At 53.3% G+C, this 13,925-nt stretch overlaps 1 protein-coding gene across 4 annotated transcripts; it reads left to right on the top strand.

The window, feature by feature from the left end:
* The first annotated feature begins 837 nt into the window (after positions 1 to 837).
* On the top strand, positions 838 to 13,610 carry RING1 (ring finger protein 1). Of its 4 annotated transcripts, none has more exons than XM_084831931.1 (7): positions 838 to 899; positions 2,154 to 2,237; positions 2,969 to 3,129; positions 4,738 to 4,953; positions 7,683 to 7,979; positions 10,268 to 10,436; positions 11,264 to 13,610. In XM_084831931.1, exons 2-7 carry the CDS (start codon positions 2,160 to 2,162, stop codon positions 11,363 to 11,365), a joined length of 1,023 nt encoding a protein of 340 aa, XP_084688057.1. In that variant the 5' UTR covers positions 838 to 899; positions 2,154 to 2,159; the 3' UTR covers positions 11,366 to 13,610. The 4 variants fall into 4 exon arrangements, with proteins under 4 accessions (XP_084688057.1, XP_084688055.1, XP_084688056.1 ...); XM_084831929.1 differs by having other exon boundaries at positions 10,852 to 13,610; XM_084831930.1 differs by having other exon boundaries at positions 2,151 to 2,237.
* The last annotated feature ends 315 nt before the right edge of the window (positions 13,611 to 13,925 follow it).

Here is a 13,925-nt window from a genome sequence, read left to right as displayed (position 1 = left end):
CACATATGTATTAAGATCATCCTCTCTGGCTTGAGCAAATGTTGACCAGGTACCAAGCCTGATGTCCTCCGAGAGCAAGGCAGAGACATTGTCATTGCCTGGGCCTTTTTTCAGTTCTGTGGATTTTCACTCAAGTTTTGAATGCTGGGACTTTTGCCTGTTCTGCAAGTTTTAGGGCACAGCCCTATGCTAGGTCGAGGCAGGAAAAAAGTCCCACAGCTCCCAGCATCCCCAGCCAGGGGGGCGCTGGGAGTTGTAGGGCTTTTTTTCCTGTCTGAACATGCCCCTTTTGCTGCTTTTCTTGTTATAGTTGTTGCGAGCTGCTCTTGAAAGTAGGCAGGCTGAAGAATAATTGCAATCAATCAAGCAAGCAAGCAAGCAATCTGTATACAACGATAGTTTTGAAGTGGGGGAAGCATCCTCGGTGATGATATTATTAATAATTATAATTATAATTATAAATATAATTATAATTAATAATAACTGCAATGGGGAAGCATCCTAGATGATGATAATTGATAATAATTAATAGAACCCAGCGGCCAGACTTACTTCCGAGTAGTGGTGCTGCTGCTCCCCTGCACCCAGCCTTGCTCCCGAGTAAACGGGGCCGCCTTGCCCAAAGAGGGGCGCTTCCTCGGCTGGAGCTGCACCGGACGGCCATCTGACTGCACTCTCGCCTCTCTCGCCCTCCCGCCCGCTGCCCAAGGGGTTCCGTGACGTCACGGGCGGGGCGGTGGGTGGGGAGAGCCCCTCTCTGTGACGTCAGGGAGGGGCGGGGAGAGGAAGTGACGCGCTGCTCGGAGGTTCCCACCCCTCTCCCACCCCCCCGAAGGGGGAAGAAGGCGGCGGCGGCGGCGAAGAAAGAGGCGCCTTCGGGGGTCCTGGACGCGGGGGAGGTACCGGAGGGAGCCCTCCCCCCTGGGGGGGGGCAGAGGCTCCCCGCGTCTCCCACTGGGATGAGGGCGAGGATTTGGGGGGCTGGAGCAAGGAGGGAGCCAGGGATATTCTCCCCCTTTCGCCCCAAAAGGAAAGAAAAGGGGGGCGCTTCGTTCAGCCCCGGAACCTCTTTGGTGGTGGTGGTGGTTTGCCGAAGAGTGGGTGACAGGGAGCATGTGCAGAGGGCGGCCCCGATGCCCGCCTAGAATGCATAGCCTTCCGGTTTGGGGGGGATGATGAAGGAGGCTGCCTCTGACCACGTGCAGAGGGCACGGCTCCTCACTGGAGCCTCAGGATCCAGCTCCTCCTCCCGAAAAGCCACCTTGAATGCCAGAGCAACATAAGAGCGGTGTTGGTGGTCATGAAGGACAGAGCCTCTGGGCATGCACAGAGCGCCTTCCTGCTCAGCATGCAGGCTGTGGCTGAGCCCATGTGGGATCCCGAGGCCAGGTTCAGAGGGCATGGCTTTGCGCTGCAGGTTCAGCCCTCCAGCTGAGAAGATTGGGGGGGGGGCAGCAGGACTGTGTTTGCAGTGCCCCCCTCCCACTCTGCCTGAGACCCCTTAGAGCTGCTGCCGGTCAGAGGAGAAAGACAGGCGGTCAGCCCGACGGTGGATTTGGCACAGGCTCCTGTGCTGCCATGCTCACTGGCACTGCTCAGGCCCCCGCATGCTGGCGTGCACCGTCTGGGTTCCCTGCCCAGCATCTCCTGTGGGTTAGGGGGGCTGGGAAGACAGCTGGGCAAGGCTTGGGGACCTGCTGCCCACCAAAGTGGGCACTTCCGCTCCATGGAGTGATGGACCAGCTCCACATTTTTCTCCCTCTCTCAAAATACTAGAACCTGATAGCTACTAGTCCTGATGGCTGTGTGCTACCTCCAGCCCCAGAGGCAGTGAGCAGAGGCAGTACTGGGGAGCGTGGGTGCGAGGGTGCTGTTGCACTCGCGTCCTGCTTGTGGGTTCCTGGTCGACAGCGGGTTGGCCACTGTGCGAACAGAATGCTGGACTCGATGGACCCTGGGTCTGATCCAGAAGGGCTCTTCTGAGGTTCTTATGACCTAAACCTGCTTTGGGGTTTATTGTGTGGCAAGATTGCCAGGCCAAAAGACAGGGCTTCTCTGGGCACTCGTAATATGGGGCAGCCCCATGTCCCCCTCCCCGACCCCTTCTCTTTCTAAAATGGCTTTTCTCTCTTCTGACACTCCCAAATCAGCAGCCCGCCATGGCGACGCCGGCCAACGCCCAGACGGCCAGCAAGACTTGGGAGCTCAGCCTCTATGAGCTGCACAGGACGCCTCAGGTGAGCAGGAGCAGGCCTGATGCCAGGGCGATGGGCCTTCCCTTGAGGTGGGGCTGGGAATGGGAGCTGGTGGAGCAGGCCTCGGGACGAGCACCCAAGGGGGAAACTCCATTCTCATGGGGCAGGACGCCAAGCGGAGGCCAGACAGATGAGCCCCTTTCTCCTTAGAAAAAGCAAGGGGAAGGCGTCTCCTCTCGGGCAGGGGCCTTTCTCTCCCTCCCACCTCGGTCGAGACAGAAAGATCTGTGTGTGGGGGGAAGGGGAAAGTTTTAGAAGCCCACGGGTGTGGCTCCAGTATGTGGAAATCATTTCCGATCTGTTTTGGAGAGCAGTGTGTGGGGAGGTGTTCGCCAGTTCTTTGTAAGCTTTCTGTTTATTTGTTTTAGACATTTATTTATGGCTTGCACTTAAACAAAAAACAATCCCAGGCTGGATTGAAAATAAATAGAATCACAGAATAGTAGGGTTGGAAGGGGCCTACAAGGCCATCGTGTCCAATCCCATAAATAGATAAACATACTTTCAACTGACAAAGATTGGAGTCCCCAAGTCTCCACCCCCCCTGCCAAATAGTGGCTGAGTTTAATGTTGCCCCATTTTTCTGAGTTTTTCCTGCTGTGCTCCCAGTTTTCATACTGAGCCCCACATTTCTTGGTTCAAAGCAGCTTCGGGGATGCGGGGCGACCGCCTCACAGGCCTGGCTCTCCCCCCCCTTCCTTGTGTTTCTCCAGGAGGCCATCATGGACGGGACGGAGATTGCCGTCTCTCCCCGCAGCCTGCACAGCGAACTCATGTGCCCCATTTGCCTGGACATGCTCAAGCACACGATGACCACCAAGGAGTGCCTCCACCGTTTCTGCTCCGACTGTATCGTCACGGCGCTGCGCAGCGGGTACAAATGGGAGGGGCCTTCCAGAGGGGGCGCCTTGCCCTGTGCCGACGGGGCAGCAGCGTGGAATGCAGTGGGATAAGGGGAGCCTTGCTGAATCAGCCCGAGGATATGCTAGCATGTGGGAAACGTTGGAGGCCACCTGGCCTCACTTAGAATTGTGGAATTTTGGAGTTGGAAGGGACTGTAGAGGTCATCCATGTTTGCCATCAGTAGTTTAATAAGTGCTCGATTTTTTTTTTTTAATCCCTTAAGTCTGCTGACCAAATTAACTGGGGCCACCTTTTTATAGTCCCTCAAAATGGATTTTCATTGGTTAATGTAACTCCTTAATCGACTAAACGTTGCAGCCTTGATCCTGACACTTGCAGGGGGCAGGGCGGTGGATTCCAATCCTGCCACGTTCATCTGAGTGTTGGCTACAACATTCCTCTTCCGTGCTGTGGGGGTGCCGCTGCGCGTGGAAGGATTTGTGTCTAAAAACTTCCTCCTGCTTACTCCGTTGTGTGGTGCCGTTGCTGGCAGTGTGTGCATGGGGTATTTAGATGTTGCCAGTTCTGCATGGAACGAAGACAGGCTTTTCAGTGGCACTCACATTTGGCCCAAGCATGTTGTGGTCAGAAGAGGTTTTCACCCGATGTAATCTTTGGGTTCCCCCTGCACCGTTCTCTTTTTGGTGTCAGGCTGCTGTTTGTTCATTTATACTCTGCCTTCCAAGGTAAAAGATTTCCAAAGCTGCTTATGATGTATGTAGCAAAAACCACAGCAAGAATAATTAAAAGAAGCCTCAAGAATACATCAGCATAAAAGTTTTGGAATAGAATTTAACAGGGCCCCTGTGTCCAACAGGAGCGTGTCCCTAGCTAGCTGCAGGAGCAAGCCTGTGTGCGAGCAGTCGCTGAGGTGCTTGAAGAGTAAAGGCTTCATTCAGGAGCTGGAATGATTGTGCCTGATTTCTACCCAGCTCTCCTGATTTCGAACCAAATGCAAAGTAACTTGCAAAAGTTAACCCACACCCTAAAAATAGTAAAATGTGTTGACAGTATCAAATAACCATCACAACAACAATATAAACAGACACCTTGAAACAACAGCCTGGTTTATTTCTGTAGAACATTTTTATCCCATTCTTCAGCCCAAAAATGCTCCCAGAGCAGCATGCAAATATTAATAATGAAAGAGTCCCTGCCCCTTCAGGCTTACAGCCCAAAAGACATGGCGGGGAAAGGGATTGGGGTTTCAAGGACTGTGTGTGCTCCAAAGTGGGTAATGGACAATTGTGCCTGTTTGGAGGTGGAAAGGAGGAGCTGGAAGTGAGGGAATCTGGATTCGGTATTATGGGGGGAGGGATTAAATTCTCCCCCACCTCTCCCAGAAACAGCGGGAGACATCAGTGCCAAATGGGGGGTGCAGGGAAGGCCTGGTTTTGTTTTGTTAAACTTGCTGTCTGTTCAGACTCAGGAACCCAGGGCAGGTAACAGCAATTGATGCCCAAATGCAGGGACTTGGATGAAAGAACAGGTTTGCTGGTGTGTTGCAGGGGAGGGGAGGATCTGCGACCCTTTCCTGGTGCCTTTCACACCCCCACCATCCCCCCTTCTGTCGCTGTAGGAATAAAGAGTGCCCCACATGCCGGAAGAAGCTAGTCTCCAAACGCTCCCTGCGGCCCGACCCCAATTTCGATGCGCTCATCTCCAAGATCTACCCAAGCCGGGACGAGTACGAAGCCCACCAGGACCGGGTGCTGGCCAAGCTCAACCGCCTTCACAACCAGCAGGCCCTCCGGAGCAGCATGGAAGAGGGGCTGAAGATGCAGGCCATGAACAGGTAGCCGGGCTTGGCGGGGGGGTAGCACCATGTGGATGTGCCCAGAGTGTCTCCAGGGTCCCGCAAATGCCAGAAGGCCTCTCCCATGGCGCCCATGACTGTGACTATGGAGCAGTGTCCAGTGCTGCCGCTGCTCCTCTGCTCCTGCAGGACCAGTTGCAGTCTGCGAGCTCAGAGAGAGGAGGGCACAGAGAGGAGAAGGAGGAAGAAAGCGGGGAAGTGAAGGGGAGATGAGCCACAAGAGCTGTGCATGAGTAAAGGGGATCTGGATTCGGAGTCCTTAAGATGACCACGCAATGCAGTGCTTACATCGTGCCTGTTAAATAGTCTGTATTCTTTGACTGCATGATCCAAAGTTTCCTCCCTCCAGGATTTGATATATTTTGGGAAGGGGGGGGGGGAACTGATGCCTGACAGTTTGGGGGGATGAGGCTATTGTGGCAGCACCCAAGATCCATAACTTTTGACGTGGCCTCCTCTCCCATCCCTGCCCCTTCACGTCAGAAGACATGAAGGCCGAAGCATCAAGAACCAGTTTGACTGACTGCTCCGTCTCTTGCCAGAACGGAGCTGGGATGGGAGGAGATGGTAACGTGTGAACCCGAGTCCTTGCAAACGCAGAGAGTCGGGGAAAGCAGAGGCTGAGCCCAGTGAGGTCGGGCAGGGGAAACATTCGGAGCTGAGCAATTGTTTCCATTGTCAGGGGAAAGAGAGAGACGTCAGTGGAAACGGACAGACAATTAGTTGGCAAATCTGTCATGCCAAAAAAAAAATACATCTGACTTTCTTTTCAGGTCAGTACAACGGCAAGAGTTATTCCAGGATGCCAATGGCAAGAAGTTCATTTTAAAGAATAAACAACCGTAGGGCAATTCAAAAGAAGCGTTTGCGTATTCGTTAGCCGGATAGGGACATGAAAGTAAATCCAATCTGTGTGCGTGATGCAAAAAACATTGATCAAAACTTTTGTGGGATATTGTTTGTCCCCTTAAAAAACAGGGCCCTCTCCCTCTCCGGGGTTGCTCAGCCTCCCAAAAGTGCACCATGCAACATCAAGAAGTTCTGCATGTCAAGCAGTTTTGCACATGGCCACAGGTTTCTATCCTGCTCAGGAATATGCCAAGACTTACTTTGAGTTACTCTGGGGTGGTATTTTATATTTTTTTATATGAAGTTATTGTCGTTAACATCCCCAGTATAACATTTGCTGTCGGACTGAAACGTCCCACGTGAGGCCTTGGTGCATTTGGGGCTGGAGGGATGGAACTGCACTGCCTCCCCATGCAGGATGGTCTGGTTGTCCATGTGCAATAGGATCCAGTGTTGGGCCAGAAGGCAAAATGGGGAGGTTGGGTCTCTTCTCCTGAAATCAGGCAGGATCCGGTGTGGCTTTGCAAATGTGGAAGAGTTGTGTTGCACATGCTGCGGTTGCCACATGTAATGGAGTCATAGGATCTTAGAGTTGGAAGGGGGCTCAGAAACCATCTAGTCTAACCCCCTGCACAAAACAGGTTCTGCACAGCAAGGTGTCATTACAGCATCCCTGACCAATGGCCGTCCAGCCTCTGTTTGAACCCCTCCAGTGAAGGCGATCTGGCAACTGGGAGAAGTGGTCACTGTGGGCGTTTCTGACATCTCACTTGAGGTGCAAAAATGATGCCCCTGCCTTTCATAGAATAGTAGGGTTGGAAGGGACCTGTAAGATCATCGAGTCCAACCCCCTGCTCAATGCAGGGATCCAAGTCAGAGCATCCCTGACAGGTGGCTGTCCAGCCTCGTCTTGAATGCCTCCAGTGTGGGGGAGCCCACTACTTCCCTAGAGAATTGGTTCCATTGTCATATTGCTCTAATAGTCTGGAGGCTTTTCCTGATGTTCAGCCGGAATCTGGCTTCCTGTCACTTGAGCCCATTATTCCGTGTCCTGCACTCTGGGATGATCAAGAAGAGATCCTGGCCTTCCTCTCTGTGACAACCTTTCAAGTACTTGAAGAGTGCTATCATATCTCCCCTCAGTCTTCTCTTCTCAAGGCTAAACATGCCCAGTTCTTTCAGTCTCTCTTCATAGGGCTTTGTTTCTAGTCCCTGATCATCTTCGTTGCCCTCCTCTGAACCCTCTCCAGTTTGTCTGCATCCTTCTTAAAGTGCAGTGCCCAGAACGGGACACAGTACTCCAGATGAGGCCTAACTAGTGCTGAGGAGAGGAGAACTAGTACTTCCTGGGATTTGGAAGCTATGCTTTTATTAATGCAGCCACATCACATTGTTGGCTCATCTTCAGCTTGTGATCGACAACAATTCCAAGATCCTTCTCGCTTGTAGTAGTTCAACTGTGGATAACTCATAGGCGATAAGAATATTGATAATACCTAGCATCTCCACAGAGCTTTCAGTGTTGAATGCACTTCAGATAGGCCAGGCATCCCCAACTCAGTGCCCTCTGGAGCACTTCCGGTTCGGGAAGGCTGACACGCATTATCCCAGCAATGCTCACAGGAACCTTGTAAGGTGGGCCAGTGGCATTCTGCCCCATATTGTAGGTGCTGATGGGGAGGGGCATGTTGATGGGTCTTCCCTGCCTGCTTCCATGCCCCCCTCTCCTCTGTTGGGGTTCCGGCATTCACCCCCCCATCTTCTGCTCTCTGGGGTGGCATGGAGGGACCATGGGCCTGTAAATCGGGTCTGCTGTTGCCTCCCTGGCACTCCACACGTGCCTCTTTTCCCACCTCCAGGGGCCAGCGAGTCCGGAAGCACCCCCTGGAGTCAGACAACACCACCTTCAGTGGCGCAGAGGACAACTGCGACAGCCGCTCTCACCTCAGCAACGCCTCCGCCCCCAGCCAGCCTGAAGCCGGGCCCAGCCGCAAGCGGTCGCGGGCGTCCGACGAGTCATGCCCCGAGCCGGAGACTTCGCATGAGGGAGGCCGGGGCAGCCCCGAGCCCGGGGCCGAGCCCAGCAGCAGCGAGATCGAGCTCGTCTTCCGGCCCCACCCGGTCTTGGTGGAGAAGGGCGCCTACTCTCAGACCAGGTAAGATCTGGGCTAGGGAGGAACCGGGGACCTTCCTTCTCCAGCCTTGTATTCTGCCACGTGCCTGTGAACACCCCTTCCGGTTTGGCCTTGGGCATCTGGGCAAGTTGGTGCAGAAAAGGGCAACTGAAATGATCCAGGGGCTGGAGGAATTCCCCTATGAGGAAAGGTTGCAACACCTGGGGCTGCTTCGCTTAGAGAAAAGGCGAGGGAGGAGAGACAGGAGAGAGGAGTACAACGTTATGCCCGGGGTGGAGAAAGTGGAGAGGGAGACGTTTTTCTCATCCCATGAATTGGTGGAAGATTCAGGACAGATCAAAGGAAGGATGTCTTCACCCAGCAGGGTCAGGCTATGGAATTCGCTTCCCCAAGACATAGCGACGGCCACCAATTTGTATGGCTTTAAAAGGGGGTTGGACAAACTCCTGGAGGAAAAGCTGTCCATGGCTACTAGTCCTGAGGGCTTTGTGCTGCGTCCCATGTCAGGGACAGTATGTTCAGCGGTTCCTGGGGAACATGGGCAGGAGGGTCCCGTTGCACCCCTGTTCTACTTGTGAGCTTCCCACTGGGACATCCAGTTGGCCACAGAGAGAAACGGCTCTTCTCATGTTTGTATGACACTCACTATCTATTTGCATCTGGCCAGTGTCATGGGGTTTGCTTATTCCAGTGACCGGGCAAGTGGCTATTTTATAGCCTTGATTCTTCCCCATCTTCAAGGTCATAGAATCACAGAATAGTAGGGTTGGAAGGGGCCTACAAGGCCATTGAGTCAACCCCCTGCTCAGTGCAGGAATCCAAGTCAGAGCATCCCTGACAGGTGACTGTCCAGCCTCGTCTTGAAGGCCTCCAGCGTGGGAGAGCCCACCGCCTCCCCAGGTCATTGGCTCCATTGTCGTATTGCTCTAACAGTCAGGAAGTTTTTCCTGATGTTCAGCCGGAATCTGGCTTCCTGTCACCTGAGCCCATGATTCCGTGTCCTGCACTCTGGGATGATCGAGAAGGGATCCTGGCCTTCCTGTCTGTGACAACCCTTCAAGTACTTGAAGAGCGCTATCCCATCTCCCCTCAGTCTTCTCTTCTCAAGGCTAAACATGCTCAGTTCTTTCAGTCTCTCTTCATAGGGCTTTGTTTCCAGTCCCCTGATCATCTTTGTTGCCCTCCTCTGAACCCTCTCCAGTTTGTCTGCATCCTTCTTAAAGTGTGGTGCCCAGAACTGGACACAGTACTCCAGATGAGGCCTAACCAGTGCTGAGGAGAGGGGAACTAGTACTTCCCGGGATTTGGAAGCTATGCTTCTATTAATGCAGCCCAAATAGCATTGGCCTTTTTTGCAGCCACATCACATTCTTGGCTCATCTTCAGCTTGTGATCGACAACAATTCCAAGATCCTTCTTGTTTGTAGTGTTGTTGAGCCACGTATCCCCCATCTTGTAACTGTGCATTTGGTTTCTTTTTCCCAGGTGCAGAACTTGGCATTTATCCCTATTAAATTTCATTCTGGTGTTTTCTGCCCAGCACTCCAGCCTATCAAGATCACTTTGAATTTTGTTTCTGTCTTCCAAAGTATTAGCTATCCTGCCCAATTTTGTGTCATCTGCAAATTTGATCAGCATTCCCTGCACCTCCTCCTCCAAGTCATTCATAAAAATGTTGAAGAGCACTGGGCCCAGGACTGAGCCCATTGGTCCTGCTTGAGTAAAAATGGTAAAATATTCTATAATCACATTAATCTTGCCAAAAGTTCTAAAGCAGTTCCCCTGCCTCTTGAATGCACAGGGAGGACGCTGAACACTCTGAAAAAGACAGTCTTTGGCCAATACCTCAAGGGAAGGGTGCTGTGAGGCCCACAGCCAGCCCCAGATTTGAGGTTCCCCTGGCAAACTGAGCTCTGGTGGGGACCCCCCTTGATATCACGGTCCATCCCATCATCTTTCTGAATGTACGTAAATGTAATAAAGGAATGAAAGAAAGATCAAGAACACACCTTGATCTTTCATGCGTCCTGGAGGTGTACTTTGGCCCCTGAAAATACCCTCAGTTAATTTTGGAGAGTATTATTATTATCTTCAAATAATAATTGAATAATATTCTTCAGAATATTGGCCTCCATGTTTTTGGAGGCTGTAGCATCAGCCATGTGTGTGTTGCTGGGTGGGGACGGGGGGAGGTCATCTGTGAGTATCAACTGAGAATTCCCGCTCCCTCCCTCGAAGAGCCGTGGAGACCCCCCTCGAAGGTGGGCTTCTCCCCTGGTTTCACTTCTGCCTCCCTCCCTCTTTGGCAGGTACGTCAAGACCACAGCAAACGCCACGGTGGATCACCTCTCCAAGTACCTGGCTTTGCGCATCGCCCTGGAGGAAGCGCCGGGCCCGGGCCCAGAAGGCCCCGCCCTGGAAGACGTCAGCGAGAAGCAGTACACCATCTACATCACCACAGCTGGGGGGGCCTTCACGGTAAGGGTGGGAGGAGGAGAGCAATTGGGAAGGGAACAGGTTCCCTGCAGAGGCAGATCAGAAGAGGGGCTGTGGGCAGCGGGATGCGGCAGCGCTGTGCAGGCATAGTGGGGACGGAAGAGCTGGTTAGGATAGAAGAAGCTGCGGGCTCAAGAGTCCACCAGCCACACGTTTGGGGCCAAATGCGGAGGAGGTTGTTGTCCGTCGGGGCTGTAAAGTTTGGGTTGAGCCTTCCTGGGAAGAGTCGTGATGCAAAGACTCCACCTGAAGCTGGGGCAGCGTTCATGCCTGCCTTCGTGAGGGATGTTGCCAGGGTTCCCTTCTGATGCGGCAGTCACATTCAGGGGTTGTGGTTCCCTCTTGTCCCCGGCTTGTCACTGTGGGAGGTTTCTTCCCCCTCCCTTTTGGACCTTAGGAGTTGATGCCCAGGAAGAGAACGGGGGTGTGGATTTGCGTCCAGGGATATCTTGGCCCACGGGTTTTGCTCACTATCAGCAGTCTGTTGCTGCGACGTTGGGAGGCCAAGGAAGTCCAGGTCGTATTGGCTCTGTGCATCTTTCTCCTTGTGCGTGGCTTTTGCCTGTAGCACGCAGCTTGGCACACTTGCCTGAGTTACCTGCTTGCTCAGTAGCGTCCTCCGCTCCCTCCTTGGAACACAGTTTCACCTGGGTTGACCTCTGGAGGGGCGACAGGGTCAGTGTCCCTGTCTTTGGGGCAAAGGGTCAGACTTCACAGTGGAAATCATTGAGCAGGGACGGGGCGGGGGGGGGGGGGCTTCTCTGGCTACTCCCCACCCCACCTCTCCACTTCCTCCTTCCTCCACTCAGACGCTGAACGGATCCGTGACCCTGGAGCTGGTGAACGAGAAGTACTGGAAGCTGAGCAAACCCTTGGAGCTTTATTACGCACCCACCAAGGAGCAGAAATAATTGCTGGACCCCCCCGAAACGGCTGGAGCACAGCAAGTGTGTGTGTGTGGACTGGGGGCGGGGCAGGGCGGCGGCAGCTCCACCCTCCCGGGACTCTGCGAGAGGACCTGTTAGAAGAAGACATTTGGCAAGGGGCGGGTGGAGGTGCCCAGGGACAAGTGCTTGAATGGCTGCAATTGCTTCTCCCGCCCCCCCCCCCGGAAAAAACTGGCACCCCCCCAACAAAGACTTGTCTCCTTGCGAGGAGTGGGTGGTGTCCCTCTCCTTTTGTTCCCCCGCCCGCGAGTGACTGCTGCCTCCTGTCCGCGCTGCTTTCACCCCATGCTGGGGTTGGGGGGGGGTATGGGGGTTACGGCTGCTGTGGGAGGGGTTTTGTTTCTGGCCTTTTTACAGCTGTTTTTGTGGAATTGAATTCATCACGGAATTTTTGGCCTCTTTGAAAGGCTGTGTCTGGAGTCTCTCTTTGGGAGTGGGTGGGACGGAGAAAGCCAGCCTCAAGGGGAACGTGCCCTAGACCCCCCCACAGGTGTAGAGCCGGGCATAAGATCCAGGAATTGCTCCTCTCTGGATTTCCTGGCTCTTGGCTCTGCCTTCTTTCTGCTGGAAGGAAGTTCCCACTTCTGGAGGATCAGGAGATGTGGGTTAGAGGCCAGGAGTCAGAGACGCAGGAACCAGGAGCGGTGCTAGAGGCTGAAAGCGTTACGTGTCGGAAAGAAGACACACAGGATGGGCATCAAGGCAGCTCTCGGGGGAAGGATTTTGATGTTTGGGTAGGACATCCTGTCTCGGTGGGGGGGGGGGGGCTACATGGGCACCTCCCTCTGCTCTGATTCTCAGTTGACAGCTCATTCCTCGGTGTGAAGTTCCAGCAAGAGGCCCGAAGATGCCCACAGTAGGGATGTACGAAAGTCACTTACCTTTTAGCGAAATTGATTCAAGGGGGGGGGGGAGGCGCTCCATCCCTCCCCCCGAAATTCTGGCTGGGGGGGGAGGCACTCTGTCCCTCCCCCCCAAAATTCTGGCTGGCCGGCTCCGCTCCGCAGGGATTCTGCGGAGCCACCGGCCGGCTCCGCCAGCGGCTGGACATCTGGCCACTGGCTAGCAGGGATGCAAATGGCGGCGGCTGTAGCCGCCGCCGTTTGCATCCCTGCAGTCAGCCGTGATAGGCTACGTAAATCTTTATGTAGCCTATCACGGCTGATTTAAAAGAAAAAAAAAGCGCGTACGCAAACGTTTACGTAGACTAAGACATGCCAAAATAAGGAACGCAAATGGCGGCGCCCATGGGCGCCGCCATTTGCGTACGTGCGATTTTTTTTTCTTTTAAATCAGCCGTGATGGGCTACATAAACATTTACATAGCCTATCACGGTGTTTTTTAAAAATCTAGCCATGATAGGCTACGTAAATCTTTATGTAGCCTATCACTTTTTTTGTTTTTTGTTTTTTTTAACTGGAAATGGCAGCGGCGGCAGCAGCCGGTCAGAAGACCAGCAGCTGCTGCTGCTGCCGCCAGAAAGATCTGCCCAAGGTAAGTCCCGTCCCCGGGGGGGGGGGGGGGGGGCAGACCGTTCCGCCGCCAATTTCGGGGGGCTGAATGCGCTGGCATTCGGCCTCCCCGAGATTTGTGGCGAAATTCTCTGACATCCCTAGCCCACAGGGTGGAAAAGTCACTTTGGTGGGAACCTTTTTTTTTACAGAAGGTTTCAAAGCTGCAACATGGTGGTCTGCGTTGCAGCGTGTGGCAAACAATTTTATTATGGCGTTTGCTTTTGTGGACTGCAGCCCACTTCATCAGATGCACGGAATGCAATCCCACGTTGGCAGGCAGCACGTGTGGACGTGTTGCACGCGCATGTGCGTAATGACTGGTCATCCTTGACCAAAGAAAGTTCAGCAGAGGGAAACTCCAGCGTCAAACTGCTGAATTCCATTTGAGCAGGAAATCCAATTCTGTCCCCTCTGGCTTGAATCAGGATAACAGGCGCTTGCCACGTGACATCTGTGAATTAGCATGCCATGTTTGTGTTATCATCAGGCCGCCCTGTTGTCGGCTAGCTGTGCTTCCGTCGTCATCGCTGCTTGTCCTTGTCGCATGCCGTTTACCTCTGAGGTCACTCTTTTCCATCCCTCCGTACCATCTGTATCCATGCCTACCAGGTTAGGATCTCACTTTATGCATCTGAAGAAGAGGGCCCTGATCCAGGACATTCATGGTATAATAAAATTGTTAGTCTTTAAGGTTCCTTCGTTTGGGGGGAAAAGCTTTCTTTGGGCAAGGAGATGGAAAGGGGGTGATTTGGGGGGAGGAAGGGCTCCCAGTAGAATATGGGGAGATGCTGGTGTTTGATCTGTTTGCATCCAAAGTAGGAGCTGTGTCCCTGTGCTCTGGACCCATCCACAATTTGACTGCCCCTCAGGCGCCACTGACTTTTCTTGGCTTTCTATTTTCATGCTGAAATTTGCATATTCGACTGGATTTTTTTGTTGCAGGGTTGTATCAAAACACATCTTACTATTTGTCATCTGAGTCCTGGATGTAAATCTCTGGCTTGCAGAG

The sequence above is a fragment of the Heloderma suspectum genome, chromosome 2 (genome assembly GCF_057233095.1).
Source record: "Heloderma suspectum isolate Gila_16-S chromosome 2, 16-S_ref, whole genome shotgun sequence".
NCBI lineage: Eukaryota > Metazoa > Chordata > Lepidosauria > Squamata > Helodermatidae > Heloderma > Heloderma suspectum.
This window is presented reverse-complemented; position numbering and strand designations above follow the sequence as displayed.